General features: G+C 39.0%; 1 protein-coding gene across 2 annotated transcripts; it reads left to right on the forward strand.

The window, feature by feature from the left end:
* Nucleotides 1–2,818: 2,818 nt before the first annotated feature.
* Nucleotides 2,819–27,826, forward strand: ACOT9 (acyl-CoA thioesterase 9). 2 transcript variants are annotated; one of them, XM_081327200.1, is made up of 16 exons: nt 2,819–2,970; nt 5,662–5,753; nt 6,269–6,295; nt 9,644–9,689; nt 10,159–10,329; nt 10,425–10,462; nt 11,906–11,989; nt 12,565–12,668; nt 13,087–13,160; nt 14,697–14,764; nt 15,463–15,574; nt 16,778–16,868; nt 20,070–20,155; nt 24,792–24,879; nt 26,084–26,234; nt 26,842–27,826. In XM_081327200.1, exons 1-16 carry the CDS (start codon nt 2,957–2,959, stop codon nt 26,904–26,906), a joined length of 1,311 nt encoding a protein of 436 aa, XP_081183326.1. In that variant the 5' UTR covers nt 2,819–2,956; the 3' UTR covers nt 26,907–27,826. The 2 variants fall into 2 exon arrangements, with proteins under 2 accessions (XP_081183326.1, XP_081183327.1); XM_081327201.1 differs by lacking the exon at nt 6,269–6,295.
* The last annotated feature ends 111 nt before the right edge of the window (nt 27,827–27,937 follow it).

Genomic DNA, 27,937 nt, shown 5'->3' on the forward strand with positions numbered 1-27,937 from the left:
TATAGTCTAGCATTGTGGCACTGAATGCACTGTGAAACTCACAAACCTCAATTGGAAAAGGATACCCTCCATCCCAGTTATACTTCGTGGTTTTGGAGTTGGGTATCATCAGTATGCTGATGATACCCAGCTTTTTATTTTGACCCCAAACCACCCCAGTGATGCCTCGACGTGATGTCCCGTTGCCTGGAGGCGGTTCGGGTCTGGATGGGGAGGAACAGGCTTCGGCTCAACCCTGACAAGACTGAGTGGCTGTGTGTGCCGGCATCTTGGGAAACTCAGATCATTCCATCTCTTACTATGGGGGGTGAGTTATTACCCCCCGTAGATAGGGCTCGCAACTTGGGAGTCCTCCTAGATTCACAGCTTTCTTTAGAAGATCATATAGTAACTGTGACTAGGGGGGCCTTCGCCCAGGTTCGCCTGGTGCGCCAGTTGCGGCCCTATCTAGACCGGGATGCCTTGCGTACAGTCACTCATGCGCTCGTGACCTCTAGGTTAGACTACTGCAACGCTCTCTACATGGGGCTGCCCTTGAGGACCACTCGGAGGCTCCAACTGGTGCACAATGCATCCGCGAGAGTTGTGTTGGGGGTCTCCCGATACTCCCATGTTACACCTCTGCTCCGTGAGCTGCATTGGCTTCCAGTTGCCTTCCGGGTGAGATTCAAGGTGCTGGTAATGACCTACAAAGCCCTACATGGCATGGGTCCGGAGTACCTTAGGGAGCACCTGCGGCCGGCATCAACCTCCCTCCGCCCAGTGCGCTCCCACAGAGAGGACCTCCTCAGGGTGCCACCAGTCAGAGAATGCCGACTGGTGGCCCCCAGGGGGAGGGCGTTCTCTGTGGGTGCGCCTGACCTATGGAACCGTTTACCGGTTGAGCTCCGGATGGCTTCCGACCTTTGCTCCTTCCGACGTGATCTAAAAACCTATTTGTTTGAACAAGCCGGCCTGATCTGATGGGTTTGGGTTTTAATTATTGTTTTTAAGTAATTATTTATTGTATTGGGCACTATGGTTTAATCTGTTCTTAATTTTTGTATTTTGGTATTTATTGCCCTGTTCACCACCCTGAGTCCTTCGGGAGAAGGGCGGTATACAAATAAAATAAAATAAATAAATAAATAAAAATACTTAAGGTATATTGTCTCTGACAGAATTTTTCAAATAATGCTCCATAAAATGCATGGTTCCAAGAGAACTCGATGAATTTCTGTGAGGGACTAATGACACACACACACACACACACACACACACACACACATCATGTAAACACAGCCAACATGGGTCCTGAGATTTTTTTTGTTCTTAAGCTAACAGGATCTGAAAAAATTGGAAAGCCCCTAGATTATGATTCAGGAAATGCCAGTCAGAAAGCCAAAAGGGTAAGGTTGGGGCATACTTAACCTATTTGATTGTTAGAAGTTATGCATGACTAAGTGTTGTTCATGAGTAATAAGATATTTTGTTTTTAAAAATAATGTAAACAGTACATTTTATACATACAAATGTTTATATGGTGAAAAAGTAAATAGCTTTACAGGTTTAAAACAACATAGAGAAAACCAAACTCTTCAATTACATTATTGCTTCTCCCCCAATCAATTATATCTCCAATTGAATGTAGCCTGCAAAACAAATTAACAATGCAGTAGTGAAACCAATTTTCACATTGATCCTTCTTCCAAATGAAAATGATGATCAATACATAATTGTGAAAAATGAGTTTATTTTAACATTTTGTTTGAAAACAAGGTCAGTTTTGTGGGCAAATTTATAAGATGAGAGCAATCAGGGATTCGTGGGCTGCAACCTTGTCGCATCCTTTTTGTACCCTCCTCCCAAATCTCCCCCAAGTAAACAAGGCCAGTTTTACTTACTTATGTTCTTTTTGAGGTATCGAAGGTAAAAATAGATGCCTTCAATCTCATAAAAGTTGTGAGAATTCTTAGAGACACTTTGTAATGACCAAGCCCCCCCCACCCCAAAGACTTGACCTTTTGCAAGGCTTAAGACATTTCATCCCCTAAAGTATTTGTCCCACTTTCCCATGACATCATGCCAGTATCAGCCTCTGCCCTCCCCCCCCCCCCCGTGTTTGGTTCTCCCCCCCCCATCTAAAACCTTTTGTCCATCGCTGAGTTTCACACAGCAATTTATTACATCTACTTAATTTGGCTGTCTTTGACACTTTCTTCCCATTAAATGGGTTAGCTGGCTGATGATTGGCAGTTTTTTCTGAGAATCTATGTTTACCCCACACAGTAATTATTGTTACATCAAGGATACCATCCCCCTCGATTATGCGTGCAGCAGGCAGATGCTTTTTGGATAGGAGATTTTAAAGCAGGGGGGGTCTTCAAACTTGGCCCTTTTATGACTTGTGGACTTCAACTCCCAGAATTCTTCAGCCAGCAAAGCTGGCTGAGGAATTCTGGGAGTTGAAGTCCACAAGTCATAAAAGGGCCAAGTTTGAAGACCCCTGTTTTAAAGACTAGCGGTTTGCAAAAAGGAAACCGAGCCCAGTCATCGGAGACGATCATTCCTCCCCCGTAACGGCTTGTGCAGCTGAAGCACGACTGATGAAAAAGAGCTGTTTTCCCCCTCACGCAGTGATTTCCCCCCCGCCGCCCCATTTGATCAAAGATCACTGGGCAGTCGATCAATGAAATCAAGAGCTGGACTTCGAAATTCGAGTAAGAACCGAGCGCAGCTTCCTTGTAGGAAAGGGGCGCGCCAATATATCTGGTAGGCGGGAAAGACCACTGAAGCCTTCCTGAAGAATTGGGAAAGTCTGAGCCAGTCTAGCCAGCACAGCCAAGTTCCTGTTCCAGGCGTGGTCGTTTGGCAGGCGGCACAAGCGACTTAGCCGTGAGGCTGTAACGGAGCGGGGCCGAAGCAAGCGGTTTTTTAAGTCTCGGCGCCAGGCGTTTTAGCGATCTCTGGGAACAAAATGCTGTCGCGCGGGTAAGTGATTTATAGCAACTTCAGCACTTTCCCCGATCCTGCCTTTGCAACAAGCTACGTGGGCCCTGAGTGGCAAAAAAAAAGAGTAACGAGTCAGGAGCGGAACAGGCTTCTGTTGGTTGAGGCGGGTACAGGGCAGGGGTAGGAAACCTTGGCTCTTTTATGACTCATGGACTTCAACTCCCAGAATGCCTGAGCCAGCCAAGCTGGCTCAGGCATTCTGGGAGTTGAAGTCCATGAGTCATAAAAGAGCCGAGGTTGCCTACCCCTGGTGTAGGGGATTTAAGGCGCCGGTTTTCTTTGTACAATCCCCTCGCGAAACGAATCGTTTCCTAAGGGCAAAGCCCGCCCTCTCTCTGCTCCGTGGGCCTAGAGCCCTTCGACTTGCGCAGTGTGAGGAAAAAAAAAAAAGACTTGGGTGGAGACAAGCCACCGCCTGGATCTTGAACTGTTGCTGTTTTGGATCTGCGCTTTCTTTTCGCCCACCGATAAGCGCAGCGCAGTAGGATTGGCTGCATGCTGGAGAGTTAGATTTGTGGCTGCCCCGTCCGCAAATGAAGATCGTACTCTGCAACGTCGCTTCCCCCAATCTTGCTTCCTTGAGTTGTAGGAAGCTTTACCGTCTCTGTGAAATCTGATATAATTCCGTAAACTATGGTTTACAGCCCACTGTGTGGCCAAGGCAATACCAAACAGCCACATAAAGCCTTAAGTGTATTGGGTGAATCGGGGTTTTATGTTAAACTCCAGTGTAGTTGATTTATTTTGGATTAGCACAGTTTGTTACTTAAGAGTTTAGTGTGTTCTGGGATATTTAGAAACATTTTTCCATATTTGGAAATGAAAGTTGCAAATTTTCCTTTGCTTACCATGCTGCTTTCGAAGTAGAGCTGCAAGGCCCTGGGTAGCAGAAAATAGGTACGATGTATTTCAGACAAGATACTGGTCTTTGTAGTTTAATTTCACATCCTATATCCCAGTGCCCCACTTTGACCACAAAGAGAGCCTTAGTCAGATCCCAACCCAATATGGAACCAGTCTGCTATCATTCTATTCTATTCTATTCTATTCTATTCTATTCTATTCTATTCTATTCTATTCTATTCTATTCTATTCTATTCTATTCTACTCTACTCTACTCTACTCTACTCTACTCTACTCTACTCTATTCTATTATTCTCCTGAAACCTCAGACAAGAGTCCTACTGTAGACAACTGAGTGTATTAATATTTGCTAGCTTTCATCCTCTTTTAAGGGGATCAAGTGACCAGCCTCTGGATGTTGACATAAATGTCAGATGTATTTAGAAGATTGACCATGCCCCAAAGCTTTTGCTCACTGTTCAACTCCACCACTGTTATTTTTCTTTTGATTGTTGCCCTTGTCTAAAAAGTGATGATTTAAAAAAGTGATTAATGTAGGGATAGGCTTAGAGAAATATTTAAAAATGCCCAAGCCTCTTTGTACATTTTAATAGTTTTCTTCATTGCAATCTATCAAGTTTCAACTTTCAACTAAATACTCTTTAAAAATATCTCATACTACACTCTTCAAAAGTAACCTTAGGAAAAGGAGAGAAGAATTGAAGGTGAAATGGACTTGTTTAAAGACCGACATGGGATCAGGGTAAACAAAGCAGCTCTAATTTTACTTGTTACAGAATCCTGATTTTTACATATTTTTCTCAAGCTACGAGGCTGATAGAATAGATGGATGACAACACCACAGAGAAAGAGAGGCAAATGGAATGGCATATAAGCATACTGGACTAGTGAGGACAACAATGTTGGGCACAAAGCCACCATAGATATTACAGGACCAGCATGGAGGAAATAATTTGGAAAAATTTGGAATAGCAATATTTTTGGTCAACTCAAGGAAGATAGGCTAAGATTTAATCCAATAGTGGAAAATAGCTACAAAATGGCATATGGCTAGTGGAAATAGTCAAAGTTTATACCCTATTCAACTATGTCGATTGCTTTGGGCTAACAGTCTTAAATACTGGAATGAAGTTTGATGTCAGATGAAATCTTAGAGCAGGCTTATTTATAATCATTCTGGAAAGAGTAATGCACAAGTTCCTAGGAGTACTCTGGAAACAGCCTCTTTGTGCAAAGATTCTTGTAAATTCCAAGCATGTGTCATATGAAGCTAGGGAGACACAGCCCTGTGCAATATGCTGTCTCATCTCATTTCTTTCTCCATTTGCAAATGAAAAAATGATTTTGATATGTTTAATAATTATTCTTGCCTGGATAACTTTGGAAATATTTCCCCCCTCTTTGGAAAGCAAATTCTTTGTACATATGATTATATGTTGATGTAGATTAAATAGATTATGGGATTCTGCATAAGTGTGAGGATGATCACCCTTTTGAAACTGTTATGCTATTGTATAGGATGTGTTTGTTTATTGATATCTCATCTTTATTATTTTTGTAAATAACTCAAGGCAGCAAGCAGACACAATTCATATCTGTTTTATGGCAACTTATTTTGCATATTGCCAGTTTAAGGCATTCCAGGGGTGACTCTGGATAAGAATTTTGGGGCTGTAACCCTAACATATCTGGAAGACATTAAAATAGAGGAAGATAGTCCATTCAATGTATTGACCTTGAATATAGGATTAAGGAGTTCAATGCTACGCTGTATTATTGACAATTCTGTATTTTCTTTTGATACAGATGGTTTTCATTAAGCAAGGCCCATCCTATCCTGTTTAGGATGCTGACATCATCCAGCAGTGGCTCCCAGGTTATTCAGAACATGGAAGAAGGTAATGTAACTACTGTAATAGTAAATTCAGAAATCTATAATTGTCTGTGTTGTTCCTTTTCCTCAGGAATAAAACTAGCAATATATTGGGTTTAGTGATTTGTCTATTTTTTAGAAGCTGTAGAATTAATTAGAAGAGTAAAATAATCAGGATTCTTTTTTAGTTTTCTGTGAGTGGCAAAGCTTTTTATACCAAATATATTTTGGGCACATCTTACTGGGTAATTAAAAACTTTTTCCCCCAACAGAGATCTAGATGAAATAAATAAATAAATATGGGAATATGAAACTGAAGAAAAAAAATAAACTCATCCACGTTGATCTTCTGCCATGCTGTATTTGGCTGGAAAATTAATTAATTTTAATTTGGGGGCAGAAGTAGGTTATCAGTACTGCAGAATATATGTACTTGAGCATACCATCTTGTGTGATTGACTTGAAAAATAATACAGTTATTTTTCCTTTCCCCTTTTTATAAAAGTTTCCCTGATAGTCTAATTGTTTTTTCTTTCACAGGACATTTCCCCATTCATGTGAATAATGGTGTGTTGTGGTAACCTGTATGCTTTTTAATATGACTGTCTGCTCTGTTATGCTTCTTCTGTCTTTATTGGAGGTTTAATGAAACACTTAAGTTCATATTTTGGGGCATTTCTGACATTCCTCTTAATGATACTAAATGGGTTTATATTATTAAGCAAATGAAATCCGTCTTACTATCCAAAATGCAAATTATATGTGTGTGCTGTTTTTCATAATTAACCTATAGCTAGTTAATCATCTGCACTTTTATATCCTCCTTGCCTTCTTGGCCTATGCTTGCAATTTATTTATTTATTACATTTATATTTCTATCTCTGAGCACTCCAAAAGCTATGTCCTCCTTACTTTCTTCTGGGCTAAAAAAAGGTGGCTGTCCCACAATATCGTATTTAGATGGGAACTTGAACTCTAAATCTTAGTACCCTGGTTTGTCATCCATCCAAAGTTTTTAGGCACTTACCTGCTTTCTGCCAGTGGAATTCATTCCCTTCTTTGCTGACCAATCTAAGCAAATGACAGACCCTCTCTGGCAGGTATGAAATGTTCGGAAATAAAAGTAAGGCCAACAGTATATTATTTCATCCATCCATCTTATTTGTACTTTCTTTAGATCAGGGGTGTCAAACTCAATGTCACTGAGGGCCGCATCAGCATTGCGGTTGCCCTCAGGGGGCCGGGTGGGTATGACCTAGGTGGGCGTGGCCTACTGGGTGGGCGTGGCTAGAATGCGTATGGCCTACTGGGTGGGTGTGGCCAGCTCTACATCGTTCACATCAAGGGTGCCTATGGGGGCCTGGGCAGGAGTGGGACAGATCTGAGGGTCTCTGGCAGAAGGAGGGTCTCTGGGCCAGGGCCAAGGCAGTGGGGGCCGTTCCCTCACTGTTTCCAGGATGGCTTTGCGGGCCACATGAAACCACTTCGTGGGCCGGATCCGGCCCCCGGGCCTTGTGTTTGACATGTCTGCTTTAGATGATTTATTCCACTTCTTACCTTGGTCTTATTTTCTTTTTTTCTTCCTCAGGACATCTTATATCTCACTCATGTTTTTGGCCAAAGCAAAGCAGCCAAGGGTGCTTCTAAAAAAGGGCCTTATCCTCTATTTGCCCTTCTTCATCAGTGTTAACGGGGAGATCAGATAATTTCATTTTCCATTTGAAATATTCTTGTATTTCTCCACAGTAAAAATATTAAGGCTATGCAATGCTTTATATTGAAAGGAAAATAGGTGCTTCAGGTACATCTACATGTAGCATCTATCACAAATACCTTAAACAGAGTGCTTTTCTTGCACAGTCCTTGGAAAGATGCAGCTGCTTTAAGTAGGTGCCCACAATTGCTACATGGGAGTTTACAATTCCTACTATTGCTCGCTCCCACAGTCTCAGTGGGAGGGTTGCTGCCTCCACTATTTTTCAATAGAGAAAACTCTTTTTTTATTGAAAAGTTTTATAAAAGTTACAATATAATCCCCAAAACCAACCCACCCTAAAAACCTCCCTCTCCCTCTCCCACTTCCCAGAGCTGAGTACAGTGTTACAAATATAATAATCATAATCTAACTAACATTAACCAACTATATAAATAACCAAGTTCATAATGCGCTTTAACTCCCCTTTAACATAAATACAAGCAAAATAAAAGTAAACATAATAATAGTAAAAACATAAACAAATTAATATCCAAGTTATTAAACAATACAATATCCAAGAGAAAACTCTTTTTGTATTTTTACTTGGAAAAGATCGGTGAAACACATTTTTAGCATTCTGTAAGGAACAGAGTGATAGGTTACAGTCATTTTCAGAAAGAGACTGTAGATTTCAGAATAGTGTAGAAGTTTATTATGCATTTATTTTCAATCATACTTATTTTACATACTTTTTACATTTGCTATATTTTTATGATTTATTTTATACCTATCTTTTTGCTCAGTGCTGAATGACCATTTTTCATATTTATAACCATTGCAGCACCCCCCTAGTCCCCATGTTTCTACTTTGAAGGTGCTTCTGACACAAATGAAGAATTATGCAATTAATGTTGAGTTAATTGAGACCTGAAGACAGTAATATAAAGGAAAAGAAAATCTGACAGAACCTTTGGGTTTAACCCAGTTATCTTCTAGGTGTGATGTTTGTGTGTGCATGTATGCACAGGTGCACACACAGACACACAGTGCAGGTGGAATGAAATAGGAATCAAGGTACAAAGAAATAATTTGGATCAATCTACAGGTAGTTCTCACTTATGACCACAATCGAGCCCAACATTTCTGTTGCTAAGCAAGACATTTGTTAAGTGAGTTTCCCCCCATTTTATGACCTTTCTTGCCACACTTGTTAAGTGAATCGCTGCAGTTGTTAAGTTAATGATTGTTAAGTGAATCTGCCTTCTCCATTGACTTTGCTTGTTAGAAAGTTGCAGAAGGAGATCACATGATCCCAGGACACTGCAATCGTCCTAAATAAGAGTCAGCTGCCAAGCATCCAAATTTTGATTTCATGACTATGGGGATGCTGCAATGGTCATAAATGTGAAAAATGGTCATAAGTCACTTTTTTCAATACTGTTGTAACTTCAAACGGTCACTAACTGAACTGTGGAAGTCAAGGACTATCTGTATAATATAATTTTTTTTTAAAAAAGATTCCAACTCTCATCTAACTCCACATTTCCATAGGTGCTATTCCCGTCATCAATTTGTAACGTTCCTTTTCTATTGGAGTGTGACATTTTGGCTAAAGCACAAATGCTGATGGCTATGATTGAGATGTGTCAGAAAATGCATCTGGTTTGTTTACAGAATCTAGATGTGAATTTTCAGATGTGTATTGGTGTCCTATTAGTTATGTAAAGGTAAACCTGCTCCTTGTTTAAATTTTCCTTGCAGTTTTAGGACAACTGAGTATGGATATGTACATACAGTGACCTGATTTGAATATTTATTTTGGAATGTCAAACCTGTCTTGCTGGGTAACACTCAAGAGTAGGCCACGATATCCAAATATTCTTGTATGATCCTTCATGGTTTTTAACGGTATTGTTTTGTTCTTTTTGAATTCCTGTATGCCATTCAGGGTTGTGAAGGAGTAGGCAGCCTGAAATTTAAATTCAAAAGAAATGAATAAGTCTCCTAGATAACTGGATTTTTTGAAAATTAAAATGTTATAGAAACGAGAAAGCATGCCATTCATTGGAACCTCAGTGAACCTGACCAGCTTTTGCTTTTCAGTCATTTTTTGCATGCCTTCTGCTTACAATTCTGCTTTTCAAAAGTGCAATACTGTAGAGGTCCTTGGTCAGATTTATCCCATTAAATACTTCTGACTGGGTTTTATTTTGTTTCAGTGCGAAATAAATTGAGAGAGATAGTGGGAGCATCCACCAATTGGAGGTATGGTGCTATATATATATATAAACCATGGTACAGCTGCATTTCTTAGAGGTGAAAGAGGGCATTACAATATATTCTTGCAGATTAATAATGGCCTGTAGCTGCTTAATAGAGTAAACCTATAATTTAACTGACTAATGGGGGAAAGATAGTGTGTGAGACTAGAATGCCAATTAAGTACAAATGAGATTTTATACATGCCTAAACTATCCATTGGATTTTGTCCATTGCATCTGAAGTCTGATAAACTGAGGTTTGGCGGTGGACTTGATCATACATATATTATTTTCTAAATAAATCACATGTCTTTGGGAAAACCCAGCATTGTTGCTATCATCCTTAAAAAACATCCTGAAATTGCCATTGGCAAAGATTAACTATTATTTCTCAGCACCTTCATCTGGTCAGGTTTAACGTTCTGATTTTTACCCATATGGCATAATCTGATTTTGCTTTTTCCTTCCTCCAGAGACCATGTGCAAGCAATGAATGAAAGAAAAGCCTTACATACACTCCTTGCTAAAACCCAAGCTGACCTGCCCCCTAGGAAAATGAAAGACAGCTATATAGAAGTCATCTTGCCTTTAGGAAGTCAGCCCGAAATAAGAGAAAAATATCTCAATATGCAAAACACTGTCAGGTAAAGGTAGACTACTTTTATTGTTCAGTAAAATAAAACACTTGGTTGTTGGTGCTGTAACATGCATACAGGTTAATTGCTGTATAATATTTTAGGTTTGGTCGAATTCTTGAAGACCTTGACAGCTTAGGAGGTATGTGGTACTTATATAATTTCATTTTCTTCTAGTGATCTAATAGGTTGGAAACATTTGAACACATTTGGATTATATAGTTATATAATTATATATAATTATATATTTATATATAATTATATATTTATAACATCTATATCATTATTAATTAAACATATAGCATAGGGATAGCTTTAAAACTGGCTACTCTCTTTTGGAACCACTGAACTGATACTACAATTAGCATTGTTCTTAATGACTGTGGTTGCTTGGGTAAGATGAAAATTGGTAATGAACTGCTTCCGTGGGATCAGTGAAGGAAGGTAGAAAAATTCGTTCATCTTTTGAATTTTTTTGTCCCCATCTATTCTGAAAGCAGTTATTATGCTTAATGAATTAAATTGAATTAATTATTTAGAACTCCTTTAAAAGTGCAGATAACGTTATTGTGCCTTCCTGCTTAATGTATTTTTTGTAGCAATGAAAAATGCTTCTGGAATGTGTGTTGTGTGCTTTCCACTGCCAGTTTTTGCTTTATTAATTCATTACTTATAAAGTTTTTATTTATATAAACTCATATAAACTGAAAACTTAATATTAAGTTGTATGTAATCCAGATTAAAGAACAGTATAACCAATTAACTGTTAAAAGTTTGGCAGCAGCTTTTGTTATTTTCCTGCTATGTTATTTTAAGTCTTTCAAGGTAGTTCTTTACTAATAGAAGATTATATATATATATATATATATATATATATATATATATATATATATATATATATGTATGTATGTATGTATGTATGTATGTATGTATGTATGTGTATATATAATATCTTCTCTTAGTAAAGAACTACATACATACACACATACACATATACATTTATACACATACATACATAGGGTTGAACTGTCAAGTCCTTGGTGCTTTCCGAACTTGATTGTTCATTTGTAGATGTTTCATTACCCAACTAGGTAACATCTTCAATGCTAGAAGGGAATGGGGTTTGCTTTTTGTTTATAAATAATAGCCTGACTTATCAGGGTACAGTGTACCCTAATCCCCTAATTGAGGAACTACTAATTCAGACAATGAAGAAATAAAGAACAGCCTGATCAAGGAAGTACAAAGGAGAAAACAGCCTCACCAATAGTGACAGAACAAGCCGTTGTACAATATTACATGTTGTCAGGGCTTTTTTTGTCATAGAACGCTCAGAACGGAGTTCCGGCACCGTTTTTGGATGGAACCTTGTAGGGTAGGCAAGGCGGGTTGTATGACATGTGTGAGTTCCGGCACCTTTTTGTTTTACAAAAAAAGCACTGCATGTTGTAATAAATAAATAAATTACCCCTACTAGTCTTAATTTGGCAGACTGAACTCTCTTTAAGTCTATAAACTTTGTACATTTAAAAATGCCTAAGTTCTAAGAGTAATTAATATAGCATCTCTGTTTATTTGTTTACAGTTCTTATTTGTTATACTCACACAAAACATGAAGCTACTTTGAAATCTCCTTTATCAATTGTTACAGCACTCGTGGATAAAATTGGTAGGTGTTTAATTATTAATGGGTTAATATCTTTCTGGGAAGTTCACACTGAAAAAACAGCTAAGATTTAAACCTGATGTTGGGGGGAAGGTGCAAAAAAGAAGACAAAGCTCTCCTGACATTTTTAGATGAACTTTTTCAGAAATAACTACATGTTCTGATGAATATACATTTGTTGCCAACATGCCATTTTTGAATCTAGCCTCTCCATTTTGCTCGAATGTCCAACTGAATAAATATATGACTTCATAGGCAAGACATTATATCCCAGACACTGTATTATAGAAACAGGAAAGACAGCCAGATGTGTTATTACTTTTTTCTGGAAAAATTAAATAATGGTGTTTAACATTTTAAAAGACCAAATTCTTGCAAGATTACCAAGAATGTCAATGTTCTTGCTTAGGTTGCCGTGGAAAATAATTGATACTATAATGTTGCATGAAGCTCCTGTTGCCTGAAAAGGTTGCTGACCCCAAATTGATCTCTTAGAAGTAGTACTGTCCGCCCTTGGATAAATGTTGATTATCCATCCTTAGAATCTGTGCTCTGACTCCTTTCTTCTACCCTTTTAGGTTTATGGAAGCAGCATATTCATCCGGATTGTGATATCAAGTTTACTGGGAATGTTTCCTGGGTTGGAAAAACTTCAATGGAAGTGAAGATACACATGCTTCAGGTTAATGACAGTGAACCTCATTTGCCCATAAGAGTTTTTGAATTTAGATTCTTACATTTGGCAAGCAACACTGCATCCTGTAACAAAATCCTGTGGCAGGTTAGCCATAGAGTAAGACAGTATTTAAAAGGAGTAAGTGCAAACTGGAATGTAACATCCATGTTTATTAAAGTGTATTTTGGTCTGCTTAAAGAGAATGTGATTTTTGACTAGCAAAATTAAATTGACAAGGAGAATCTTATAAACCCTTTTTAATAAATATTGGCAGTATGTATTCTACTTAAATTAACTTACTTTTTTCTTTTTGGCATCCATAGAAAAATTAGTTGTTTTGAAACAGTGTATCAAGTTTTAATTGAATTATCACTGCATACAGATTCTAATCATGTTTTTCCCCTCTCATATTCTTTTATTTTAGTTACTTGATGGAATCTATTGCCCTATGTTAGATGCAACTTTTGTGATGGTGGCCCGTGATCCAGAAAATAAAAGGTAATATTCCTAGCAGTTTATTTAAGAAATCAGTGAGGAATGCAAATGATGGTCAGAGATGATGAACATGTTGACCTTCAAGTATTGTGGATCTTCAACCACTATCAGCCCCTGGGTGCATGACCAGAGGGAAGCTGAGGGTTCTAGTTCGGCAATATCATAGGTTCTCCACTGTGTTCAGCCAGATAGAGATGTTTCCATTTTTTTCTGTAACTTTCCAATTACAGGTAGTCCGCACGTAATGATCCCCATTGCAATTTTTGCTAACTAAAGTGGTTGTTAAGTGAGACATCATGTGACCACGAGTTGCAATTTCCTGCTGGCTTCCCCATTGACCTTGCTTGTTGGAATCCAACTAGGAAGGTTCCAAATGGGAACCCCTGACTGTGGGATGCTGCAACAATTGTAAATGTGCAACAGTTGCCAAGAGCCTGAATTGCGATCACATGGCCATGGAGATGCTACAACAGTTGTAACTGGGAGGACGGGCCATAAGTCATTTTTTTCAGCCCATTGTAATTTGAACAGTCACTAAGTATGTTGTTTTTAAGCGAGGATTCCCTGTATTGTGAATAGCTGTAAAGTGCAGCTCTGATTTCTGTGTCACCCATCCTCCTTCTCAGGTCCTATTTTTGCCTTTCATTCAATGTTATTGGTTTAGTTTTCTAGTTTTGAAATTGGCTTAAAGCTGTAGCAAAAAACTCTTATGTTCAAAGGTATAGGATTGCATTTTTGGTGTTAAACATACATGTGTCTGAAAATAGTTTATTGCTTATTTTATTATTTTATTTATTTGAGTCCTAGGCTCAAAGAATATGCTAGGGGTAATGACCTATTATATTAGTATTGGTGTCTTATTTGTTTACTTCGTATACTATTTATTTCGCCATAACTAGAGTTTTCTGAGTAGCAGCTGGTCAGTTAAAATGTATGAAACAAAATAAATCAGTTCAAAAAGAAAAAGGAAAATAGCAGAAGAGAGATGGATATAAAATAAAAACTAGGAGCATCAATATTAATGGCAATAAAACCTATAAGGCAGCAACAAAATGAATGGTTCAAAATTCCAAATTTTGTCAGACTGTGTGGCTGTACGGTATTTTATATTGAAGGCAAAAAGGAGTTTTAGAGTGCACAGGTAATGAATGTAGCTCCTGTTTACAATTCCTTATAGCAGCTGGGCCTTATTGTCAATTTTTCAGCTATTGTAGGATCCATAGACATATTTAACTCCAGACAGGTGTTCTGTTTTCATTTCCCTGCATGCTCTGGAGCATGTTTTGGCTTCAGATCTGAAGTGCTACGCTGTCCTAGTGGACTGCATTGACTGTCCTCTTTAGTTAATTGTCTTTTCAAGTTAAATCATTTGTGTTGTTGAGTAAAAATAAGAAAAAAAGTTGTATTAAAACACAAAAATAGACACACAGATTTCTCATTGCAAATGAACTTGTACATAAGTAACTATGTTGGTTTGTAGCCCCAAACATTTCATTTTCCCTCTGTTATGTATATTGTTTTTTTAAAATATATCCTCAGACCAGCATTTGTCAATCCATTAATTGCTGAAACCCCAGAGGAGGAAAAAATCTTCAGGGAAGGAGAAAGTAAGTACTCTCCTAGTCCGCTTAAATTTTTTTTTTGGGAGGGGAACGATGGAGAAATATTGTTTTGTGGCCATTCCTAAATAATTGGGGGAAACATAGGTTCTTTGGGAGTGAAATAATTTGGTACCTACAGTAGCCTAAAGCATGCTTACAGATTTCAGAAAAGTATTATTATGGCTTAGGCCCGGGATACTTGCAGGACCGTCTGCTACCGGGGACGACTTCCCATCGCCCAGTGCGCTCACACAGAGAGGGCCTCCTCAGGGTGCCGTCGGCCAGACAATGTCGGCTGGCGACCCCCAGGGGGAGGGCCTTCTCTGTGGGAGCACCAGCCCTTTGGAACCAACTTCCCCTTGAGCTTCGGATGGCCCCGGACCTCCGGTCCTTTCGCCACGACCTCAAAACTTTTCTCTTCCATCAGGCTGACCTGGATTGATGATGGGTTTTTAAATATGTTTTAATTTTTAACTGTAGTTAATTTATTTTGGGGCTGTTATTTAATTCTTTTTTAATTTTTGTATTGTTGTTTTTATTGTTGTAAGCCGCCCTGAGTCCTGCGGGAGATAGGGCGGCATATAAGTCCCAAAAATAAATAAATAAATAAATAAATAAATTATTCATCAGTTTTGAAAAAGGGGTGAAATACAGCTGTTGGAAGCGATTGTCATTCATTTTACATGTTTCATTCCATTGATCAGAGAACAAGGTCAGGCGGCTTGAATCTAGTAGGGCTTCCTTATTGAAGGTTGCTCCTACTGAAGATGAAAGAAACGTTATCCACAATATATTCCTGAATACTCTGGATTCAAGGTAGGCAGTTCAGTTATAAACATTTGTCACCATTTTTCAAACTTGATGCATTTCATGTATATTAGGATAACAATTTGGAGCAGAGTTCACCAACCTTTCTTGGTTGGCGGACCGGAAGAAAAGGGCGGGGAAATCATTTTATGCACGGGCGCATGCGCTTACGTGCACGGGGCTGCGAGCATGCGTGTGACGCAAATGGGGCGGGTTAGCGCTTGTGTGATACTAGTCCTGCCCCATTCTTGTGCACAGTGCCCTGTTTCTGTGCCCTGAGGTGCGGTGTCGGCCTCTTTTCGTGCACCAAGGCGTGGCAGCATCCCATTTTTGCACCCTGAGGCGTGGCATTGGCCTGTTTTTGCACAGCATGGCAGTGCAACGTCCTGTTTTTGTGCCCTGTGGTGCGCTGGCATTGTTTTTGCGCCCCACAGTGCGGTGGCGGCCTGTTTTTGTATTCTGTGGTGTGGTGGCTTGTTTTTGCGCCCCGAGGCACGACATAGGCCCACTTTCACACCCCAAGGCGCGGTAGCATCCCGTTTTCACACCTTGAGGTGTAGCAGTGGCCCATTTTTGCACCACGTGGCATGGCGTTGTTTTTGTATCCCACGGCTTGCAGCGCTAGCGTGCGTGGGGGTGTGCGCATACACGTATGCGCAGTGGCCATCCTGTCTCATGGCCCGGTGGCCAGCAGCCCATGGCCCACTACCGGGCTGCAGCCCGCAGTTTGGAGGACTCCCAGAGAGCATGGTGCAGTAGTTAAGCTGCTGGACTGTGCATAGATAGAGTCAGGTTTAAATTTATTCTCAGTAATAAGTGCACAGTAGGTAACTGTGAGCCAGTTTATCAGACTAACCTACTTCACAAGAAGGTTGTTATAGAAAAGAATTGGAGGAGGGACAGTTTGAAAACATATGTTTATAGCATAGTATTGGGAAAGAATAACAAGATGTTCTTGGATTCTCCAACATCTATATCAAATATGGAGTCTCCAGATATTGTCCTGTGGTACCATCAATCCTTATCGTTGACCATCCTGCTTAGGTCTCAGAGAAGACAAGCTAAGATATGTAGGGGAAGTTAAGGTCCTATTTCCATGCTCAGCATGTGGACGAAGTGGTATCCATATAGTTTTAGCTAAAGGTTGAAATTCACAATATTGGAATAGAACAGTGTTCTTGACAATTTCACATGTCTTTCTTCATTTTTTAGGACAGTAACTTTTCGTAGTCGGCTATTGCCACCCAATTCAGTATGGATGGAAGACACAAAATTAAAGGGTTTGGAGATCTGTCATCCACAGGTATTTACTGAGCTATAGCTGATGTAGACTAATCCTTAGGCTTGACTCTTGCTTCAGATTGGTACACGATATGGTACTTTCTATAATAGCTATTTGGCAGTTTGGTTTCTTGATAAATATTCATAGCCATAAAGTCATGAAACATCTTCAGAAATTTAATTGCTCTGTACCCTTAATATTTAAAGAAGACTTTGCAGCTATATTCCTCAAGAAATACACACCAAATATATAACTGCCATTGCATGTTTGTGCTTGTAGCTCTGACTGGTAGCCGTTTGGAGGGAATTTTCTTTAATTTCAATTAACTGCAACAAAGCTAAACAATTTTGCAGTTTTATTAATCTATGGCCCTGAGGCATTCTCTTTTAGAATATAACAAAAGTTTACATTAAAGCGGACAAGCACTTTTTATAAAACAAAATTATATACATTATATGCATCACTTCCTATATACTGCAACTTATTTGGAGCAAGCAGCATTTTTAAGCAACAGTTTTTGTGTCTTTGTGTGTGTCTTTAACTCAGGGTTGATTCCTGGTGACTGCATGGACAAGACACTGCAGTTTTCTTGGCAAGGCTTCTTGGAAGTAGTTTGCCATTTCCAGGGCTGAGAGTGACTGGCCCAAGGTCACCCAGCTGGTTTCACACCTAAGACAGAACTAGAATTCACAGTTACCCAGTTTTTAACTGGATGCTTTAACCACTATACCAAAGTGGCTCTTAAGCAATGACTTGCTTATTAGCAAAAAAACAAAAAGCACTTGAATCAGGCATAGTTACTGGATCTCTGGATCTTATCAGTGATTCTTCCCTCTTCCAGAACATAATTATATACTTCATATGCTTCCACATTGGTTTTAACAGAACTTTCTGGAAATTTGACTAAATAGCTTCTAGCTTGTTCTGTCTACAGGTGAAACTCGAAAAATTAGAATATCTTGCAAAAGTTCATTTATTTCAGTAATGCAACTTAAAAGGGGAAACTAATATATGAGATAGACTCATTACATGCAAAGCAAGATAGTTCAAGCTGTGATTTGTCATAATTGTGATGATTGTGGTGTATAGCTCATGAAAATCCCAAATCCACAATCTCAGAAAATTAGAATATTACATGCAATCAATAAAACAAGGAGTGTACATAGAACAATATCGGACCTCTGAAAAGTATAAGCATGCATATGTACTCAGTACTTGGTTTGGGCCCCTTTTGCAGCAATTACTGCCTCAGTGTGGCGTGGCATGGAAGCTATCAGCCTGTGGCACTGCTGAGGTGTTATGGAAGACCAGGATGCTTCAACAGCGGCCTTCAGCTCTTCTGCATTGTTCGGTCTCATGTCTCTCATCTTTCTCTTGGCAATGCCCCATAGATTCTCTATGGGGTTCAGGTCAGGCGAGTTTGCTGGCCAATCAAGCACAGTAATCCCACGGTCATTGAACCAGGTTTTGGTGCTTTTGGCAGTGTGGGCAGGTGCCAAGTCCTGCTGGAAAATGAAGTCAGCATCCCCATAAAGCTCGTCTGCGGAAGGAAGCATGAAGTGCTCCAAAATCTCCTGGTAGATGGCTGCGTTGACACTGGACTTAATGAAGCACAGTGGACCAACACCAGCAGATGACATGGCTCCCCAAATCAACACAGACTGTGGAAACTTCACACTGGACTTCAAGCATCTTGCAGTGTGTGCCTCTCCATTCTTCCTCCAGACTCTGGGTCCTTGGTTTCCAAATGAGATGCAAAAGTTGCTCTCATCAGAAAAGAGGACTTTGGACCACTGAGCAACAGACCAGGTCTGTTTTTCTTTAGACCAGGTAAGACGCTTCTGACATTGTTTGTTGTTCAGGAGCGGCTTGACTAGAGGAATACGACATTTGAAGCCCATGTCCAGGATCCGTCTGTGTGTGGTAGCTCTTGATGCACTGACTCCAGCCTCAGTCCACTCCTTGTGAAAGTCCCCAACACTTTTGAATGGCCTTTTCCTGACAATCCTCTCCAGGCTGCGGTCATCCCTGCTGCTTGTGCACCTTTTTCTTCCACACTTTTCCCTTCCACATAACTTTCTATTAATGTGCTTTGATACAGCACTTTGGGAACATCCAACTTCTTTTGCAATTACCTTTTGAGGCTTTCCCTCCTTATGGAGGGTGTCAATGATGGTTTTCTGCACAACTGTCAGGTCAGCAGTCTTCCTCACTCTGAATCAGAGTGAGAGACCATTTAAAGGCTCAGGAACCCTTTGCAGGTGTTATGGCTTAATTAGCTGATTAGAGTGGGACACTTTGAGCCTAGAATATTGCACCTTTTCACAATATTCTAATTTTCTGAGATTGTGGATTTGGGGTTTTCATGAGCTGTAAGCCATAATCATCACAATTATGACAAATCACGGCTTGAACTATCTTTCTTTGCGTGTAATGAGTCTATCTCATATATTACTTTCCCCTTTTAAGTTGCATTACTGAAATAAATGAACTTTTCCACGATATTCTAATTTTTCGAGTTTCACCTGTATACGTTCTGCTGATTTTGGGATTCTGCACAGAGTAATGACAAATATGTAATCCTCTTAAAGCAAAAGTAGCACTTCAGTGGATAGACGGAATATCTCATCTTGTTTTATAATATACAACTGGTGACTAGGTTATTGTGGTTCTGTCTTTTCAGAGAGTCCATGATTCTGCACTTTGAACTTTTTCTTATGGAATATTCTAATAATACAAATTGCTCTTAATTTTAAAGAGATGAGGATGTATGCATGTAGGTGTATACTAAGTCAGGATTTTTCAGTCTATGTCTTGGGATTTCTCTCTCTCTCTCTCTCTCTCTCTGTGTGTGTGTGTGTGTGTGTGTGTGTGTTGGTCGTAATAGCCGTGGGAGAGGGTGTCACTTTTTTTTAAAACTTAATTTGTTTGCACAAAGAGAATGGGAATTCTGTCAGTCTTCCCTGGGCTTTGTCTGCACCCTGTGGACAATTTCAGTTTTATAAAGTTTAAAAATCCCTTTAATACATAATTTGTAATTATTAAAAGCAAGTGGTATATTTATTTCTTGCTCAACTCTAGCCCCAATGAAATCATATTAAGAAATATTTATCATTTTAGGGAGTAACTGTACTACAGTAGAGGTTTTGATAACTCCTGTCTTTAATAATTTCTGTATAAATGCTCAAAATTCATTAGTCCTATGGATATTTGTGAATATAGGAACGTAACATTTTCAACAGAATCTTTGGAGGCTTTCTCATGAGAAAAGCATATGAACTTGGATGGGCTACTGCCTACAGCTATGGGTAAGTACTAGGCTATGTCTCTCTTCCTGTCACTTGAAATATAACATTGCCAGAACATTAGGGAAGGGCGATGTCAATCTTCCTTCTCACCTAGCAGCTCTCTTAAAGTTCCCTTCTTCCTTTGCTTGGTCACTTTGCGCAATCTGAGCAAGAAGCATAATGCACTTTAAGTAGATGTTAACTAGTTATTAAATGTTTTTCTCAGTCACGTCTCATCTTTTCTCATTCTGAAACTGAATTGAACTGAACAAAAATGTACACTGTTTAAAATGTTACAAATAGTCCACAACTTACGACCACGAGCCCAAAATTTCTCTTGTTGAGACACTTGTTAGGTGAGTTTTGCCCCATTTTACGACCTTTCTTGCCACAGTTGGCAAGTGAGCTATTGCAGCAGTTAAGTTAGTAATACCGTCGTTAAGTGAATCTGGCTTCCCCATTGACATGGTTTGTCAGAAGGTCGCAAAAGATGATCACATGACCTTGGGACACTACAGCCATCATTGAATCAGCTGCCAAGCATCTGAATTTTATTTATTATTTATTTATTTATTATTTAAATCTATATACCGCCCTATTCTCGTAGGACTCAGGGCGGTTTACAGGGAGAATTAAAATACATAGCATACAAAAATTAAAAGCAATTAAAAACTATAATTAAATTACAGTCCCTGAAATTAAACTAAAACCCAATTAAATTAAATTAGTTAAAACCCCTCAGTCTGGGCCAAACAGCTTGAAGAACCAGGTTTTCAAGTCCTGGCAAAGTGAGCGAAGGTTGGGGGCAGTCCTGAGTTCCGTGGGAAGTTGGTTCCATAGGGCCGGCGCGCCCACAGAGAACGCCCTTCCCCTGGGAATAACCCGCCGGCATTCCTTAACCGGCAGTACCCTGAGAAGGCCCTCCCTGTGGGAGCGCACAGGACGATGGGAAGTTGATGCCGGCAGCAGGTGTTCCCTTAGATAATCCGGACCCAAGGCATTTTGATCACGTGATCATGGGGATGCTGTGAAAAATGATCATAAGTCAGTTTTTTCAAGTCCTGTTGTAATTTGGAATGGTCACTAAACGAACTATTGTAGGTTGAGGACTACCTGTAGAAGCATACAATAGAAAATGAGGGAGCAGGCTGGCGGGAAGATTGGAAGCAATAGCAGGAAGATATTGGGAAGATTGGGAAGAGGGCCACTGGGCTATATGGGAATGGGAAAATGCTGAAACCATTGGGATAGGCAAGTTGGTGGGAAGATGCTGAAAAGAGGAATGGCTAGCAAAAATAGTAGCCATGGAAAGATTTTTGGAAGATTGGAACGGGGAGGGGGTGAACTTAGAACCTTTTTGCTGCTTAATTAAATAACAGCCCTGCTGTGAATGATTTTTTTCTACAGCATTCCTGCACTGGATGCAGATGTATTTGGCCTAATTTTATACGTACTAATATACAAAGCATAAGCCTTGGTAGTGAGGGAAAATTTAAGATCAATCAATCAGAATAGAGCTGGAAGGGACCTTGGAAGTCTTCTAGACCAACCCCCTGCTCAAGCAGGAGACCCTATACCATTTCACACAAGTGACTGTCCAGTCTCTTCTTAAAAACCTCCAGTGATGAAGCACCCACAACGTCTGACGGCAAGCTGTTCCACTGATTAATTGTCCTCACTGTTAGGAAGTTTCTCCTTAATTCCAGGTTGCTTCTCTCCTTCATTAGTTTCCATCCATTGTTTCTGGACCTGCCCTCTGGTGCTTTGGAAAATAACTTGACCCCCTCCTCTTTGTGACAACTTCTCAAATATCGGAATACTATCATGTCCCCTCTAGTCCTTCTTTTCTCTAGACCAGCCAGATCTAAATCCTGCAACCGTTCTTATGTTTGTTGTGATTCAGCGTCAGCCTGTGGTTTCGGCAACTGAATCAGACAATTCTGAGGAGGAGGAGGAGGGGTTTGGAGAGCCTTTGGTTGCAGATGCATCGCAGAGCTCTCAGCCAGGCCCCTCCCGTCTTGTTTCTCCTCAGACCCAGCTGTGTGAGCCTGAAAGATTAGACGAAGACGATCCACAGCTGGCTTTGTTCAAGGATGCTCGAAGTAGGAGGCAGACAAGCAGAAGTGAACAAAGAAAAGCAATGAGGCACCTCAGGAGGAGGCAAAGAGAAGCCACGCCCTGAGACTGTTGTTTAAAAGGGGAATGTGTGGGAGGTGTTGGTTGCTGAAGGCAACCGTTTGCAGAGCTTCTGATATAGTCTCGGTCTGTATTTGTTTTACTCTGTTTTGAACTGTTTCGTTTAGTTTTTGCAAATAAATTTGGTTGGCTTAATTCCAGCCTATTGAATATAACAAAGGGGTTGTCCCTGACATTTCTGCAGGACCGGTTGTAGGCTGGAACAGAACAATGTTTTAGTCTCCAGACTTTTAATCATCTTAGTTGCCCTTCTTTGCCCTTTTTCTTTTTTGTAATGTGGTGACCAAAACTGGATGCAGTATTCCAGGTGTGGCCTTATTAAGGCTTTATAAAGCGGTACTAATACTTCACGTGATTTTAATTCTATGCCTGTTTATACAACCCAGGATTGTATTAGCTTTTTTGGCTGCTGCCACACACTGCTGGCTCATATTTAAGTGATCGTCCACTAAGTCTCCAAGGTCCCTCTCACAGAAAACTGTTGTTGAGCAGATGCATAGGAAAATAAATCAATAACACTTTATTAAATTATATTTACCATGCCTTTTTGGCTTTTCATTTTCACAAAAACCACTTAATTTTAAGTCACTATCTGATTATACAATTGCAACTGTATTGCCTGATATAATGTTTTCACATATTTTAGGTTGGCCCAGTGTGGTTATGATTAATTTTTCAATACTAATTAAATGCTGTGTCAGATGACAGTGAATATGGATGTAACTTAAGAATGCAGGAACTGAGATTTTATTCATCTGTTAACCCTGTGCGGCAGAAATCAGTTTGTTGAGATAACAACCATCTCATTCTGAGTAGGATACAGACTTATGACCACAACTGAACCCAAAATTTCTACTGCTAAGCAAGACTCTTATTGTGAGTTTTACCCCATTTTCTTGCTACAGTTGTTAAGTGAATCTGGCTTCCCCATTGACTTTGCTTGTCAGAAGGTTGCAAAAAGTGATCACATGACCCTGGGACACTGCAACCGTCATAAATATATGCCAGTTGCCAAGTGTCCAAATTTTGATCACATGTCCATGGGGATGCTACAATGTTCGTTTGAAAAACAGACATAAATCCCTTTTTTTCAATGCTGTTGTAACTTTGAATGGTCACTTAATGAATGGTTGTAAGTTGAAGACTGCCTGTATTGGGTTCACTGAGCAGTTATGGATTCAAGATTGTAGCAGCTGTAAGGAACAATATTTCTTTAATAAATAGACGTATTGTTGCACTAAATTCAAGTCAATAGCTATTGATGATGTTACTAGACAGCATGAAAGGAATAGGTATCAACAGTTCAGAGAAGAGAGGGAGAAGAAGGTGAAGAGTTTACTGCTAGCTATAGGGAGCTGCAGTAGAGAAAAGATAGGACAAAGGTTAATTTGCAGAACATGCAGTTATCCCAAGTAGGCCTTCATCAAATCTCAAAGAAGACCCAGCAGTAACTCCTCCATAACAGACCAAGAAAACAATAAACGAAGCAACGTAGTCATTCCATATGTTGCAGGAATATTGGAAAAGCTCAGGAGGATCTTCAACCAATAAAATGTATGTTCACACTTCAAACCCAAGAATACACTAGGGTAGGAGCTTGTCCACCCCAAGGATAAAACAACCAGACACAAACTAAGCAACGTGGTATATGCAGTACAGTGCAGTGAGCCATGTGCAGATCTGTACATTGGGGAAGCGAAACTTCATAAATGTATGGCACAACATAGGAAATCAAACACATTTTAGTTTGATTCGACGTTATCTGACAAAGTTGCAAAGATCTTGTGCTCCCTGGAGGCATTTTGGTTTTAGGTGTACCCTTTAGCACTTGTTCAAAGGAAATTATTAAGTTCATATCTGATGTTATCAGTTATGTATTGTTATATTCAAATGTAGGGATGTATGCTCTTGGCACTGGTGGAAAGGAAAAGCAGTATAAATCAAATAACATCATTTTTATTTGAAGACCATGTTACACTTGAATGGCTGTGGAATTCCACATAATAGTTCACCTTGTTCTTAAATAACAAATGTGAGTTATTTTACTTGTAGTTATCTTCTAGTAATAGCTTATGAACTGTAAAATCAACTGCTTGAATGCTTGTTGATTTTAGCTTAATGCAATAATAAAGTCTTTATACTTGCTAGTGTGAGTGTAGTATACTACAATAACCAGTTATGAACCTGAGTTTGTTAGAATTTGTGCAGTAATCAAGAGGATTCCTTAAGATTTTTTTTTACTGGATTGTCATGTACACCTGAAAATCTATATTCCAATGAGTTTGCAAAATATGCATAATTAGATTTGTTTGATATACTAATATTTTATATCATTTATTAACAAATTTCAGGATCATAAGAAGTTTCTAACATGGAATATAATTTAACATATAAAACAATCCATGTCCATCTTTTAAAAGTACATGTATGTGTAAATATGCATTTTTTTTTCTTACACCAGAAACTCCAGACCTTATGTGGTAGCTGTAGATGATATTATGTTTCAAAAACCAGTTGAAATTGGATCCTTACTATTACTTTCTTCCCAGGTAATAGACTAAACATATTAATAGATCAAACTAATTTAAAATGTTTGGATTACTCCACCTTTGAACATTAAGAAGTTGGATAAATATTAATCTTTTTAAAATATGGATAGTCCTTGACTTAAAATGGGAATTGGGACTGAAATTTCATTTGCTAAGTGATGTGGTTGTAAAGTGGGACTGCTTTGCTAGTAATCTCTGCAATCATGGTTGCAGTCGTTAACTAATCTGCACATAATTGTTAGGCAAGGTAACTAACTTCCTGCTGGCTTTCCATAACCAAAGTCAATGGGGAAGCCAGGAGGAAGTTGTAAATCGCAGGCTGGCTGGCTGGTAAATGACTGGGAGTTTGGGGAGGGAACAAGAATTATGGGAGAGGGTGTGTGAGGGAGCAGGGTGTGTGCAAATGGCCGGCACAATGCAAGCACAGAGGTTCTGGTAGAGACTACATGGGTGGGGAAGAATTCCCCAGTGACTTGCAACCTTCCCTGTGTCATGGTTCTGACAGGTGAAACTCTTCAAAAGAACTTCGAGGCATTGTTTTACCTTAAAGAATCTTTTATTCAAGAAACAAAGTATCGGCACTACATAGTTAAAGCCAAAAACTGAATTCCCCTTCCCTGGGCACAAAGTAGCAAAGCACAATTCTCTTCTCCAAATAACAGCCATAAATCACATTCCCCAATTAGCTTGAAGCGTGGGCTTTCTTCCCAGCTCTCCAGCCCACCAAATCTTTATTAACTCTGAGTGCAATCACCTTGGATTCCCATGGCTGAGTTATTATTTTATGACTAACTGGTCTCTCATCCACATCCCCCTCCCAGCATCAACTAACTCTAAAAGCGAAAGAGTAAAATGGCTGAATTTCCATCTGTTGTCAAAGCAAGAACATCCGATGTTAGCAGCGTTGACACCCTGATGGCTTCTCTATTGACTTCTGGATGGCAGTTACATAATAATAAGCTTGGCAACATGTTGGAAGTGTGAACTAGTTGCCAAGTGTCTAGATTGTGATCACATGACCAGTGGGGCGCTGGGATGGGTGGAACTTCAATGACTAGTTGTAAGCAATCCTCATAACTTTTAACCATTGCTGAACAAATTGTTGTAGATGAGGACTACCTGTAATAAAATGTCCTGCATATTTTATTCATTTTTGAATATCTATACCTGATAATCAGTTGATCCTAATTTTTAATTTCGAAAGGTATGTTACACTGAAAAAAATAACATTCAGGTTCGGGTGCACAGTGAAGTTTATGATCCAGACACCAGGGTCCACCATACAACCAATGTCTTCCATTTCACATTTATGATAGAGAGGGAAATACCAGATGTTGTTCCCAAGACATATGGTGGTGAGTAATCATTTCAATATCTCACTGTCTATGTCAATAAAAAAATAATTTGTAATGAATTCTAACATTAAAAGTAGTGATTTTTAGAAATATGAGCTTGCTTGTTCTCTCTCTCTCTCATACAGTAGCTTCATTTATCTGGTGCTATAGCATACTAATCTATGCCATCAGTTTTCAGATTACTTTCAGTCTTTCATCTGTATCTAAATCAGGGGTCTTCAAACTTGGCCCTTTTATGACTTGTGGACTTCAACTCCCAGAATTCCTCAGCCAGCATGCCTGGCTGAGGAATTCTGGGAGCTGAAGTCCACAAGTCATAAAGGGGCCAAGTTTGAAGACTCCTGATCTAAATCATATTTCATGTCCTCTATTAGTACTGATCTTCAGTTTTTTGAGTTTGTATTATACAAATTATTTTAAATTAAAGAACTAATTAAGCATTCTTATGATGATGAAGACACGAACACTGGTTTTATCTATCTGGAAAAAGCAGGCTTAAAAAAAAATTAAGAAAATATGTAAAGAAAATTGTGAAAAATAAAAAAGCCCTGAGCATCCAATTGATCATGTAATCCTATGGAACTTGACATATTTGCTTTTCTTTCAGAATCTATGTTGTATTTGGATGGAAAACGGCACTTTGATTCAGTTATGAAAGAAAACACAGCATAGGATCAGCACAGAATTACAGCTTTGGATGGCCTTGGAAACTTCAAATATAATGGTTATCAGAACAAAAGTATTTCAACTCCAAAAACTTCAAAAACAGTACAGAAATATTATAAAACATTTTAGATTTCTATTCAGGTATTTTTGTTACTATTTATACAGATATTTTAATGTTCTCATTGCATATATTCTTCAGATTGTTGGGGGCAATTAAGCTGACTTTGTAATAATGCCGCTTGGGGTGTGTGTGAAAGCCCTAATAAGCAGGCATATACATAGAATGAAGGCTACTGCTAAGTTTGTAAGCCGCCCTGAGTCTTCGGAGAAGGGCGGGATATAAATGGAATTAAAATAAAAAATAAAATAAAAAATATGTTTAAGCATAAAACAAATATAGAATATCTTGCTGAGGATCCAATTATGATTGGGATGGGCAAAATATTGTGCAAATAAATAATTAGTAGGAACCAAAAAAAGCTACTTTTGAGTAGGAAATATAGAAAATAGTATGGAATAATGCTCCTGAATATCTTTCATACCTTTTAAAAACTTGTACATTATTTAAACCCATATGCAGCATATAGTGGGGACACTATATTGGGCCAATTAAGACATTTTTCCCCTTTCCCTTTGGATTCATAAAAAATCTCATTGTGCTGATTGGTAGTTGTTTTTTTAAAGTTATTTTTAATTAGAAAGTTTTGGTAAGCCTGGTTCTTTGTATTTGTACAAACCCCCTGTCCTGTCCCGGTACTGATAGTAAATAGTGATCCTTATATAAAGTGCTGATTTGTCACTGGGACAAATCAGAAAATGAAAATAGTGCTGTTTTCATAATAATAATAAACTACGACCAACTCCTGCTGCCACAGGAATGTTTTTGGATTAATAAATGTCTCGTGAATCTTGTTTTTACTCCACTCCTAGGAGATACTGAAAATTATGAACAAATGTGTAAGTATGCATGTATGTGTGTGTGTGTATAAATATATATGTGTGTGTGTGCATCATAATCATAATAGTAAAGTTGGAAG

Source organism: Vipera berus, assembly GCF_964194415.1.
Source record: "Vipera berus genome assembly, chromosome: 4".
Classification (NCBI taxonomy): Eukaryota; Metazoa; Chordata; class Lepidosauria; order Squamata; family Viperidae; genus Vipera; species Vipera berus.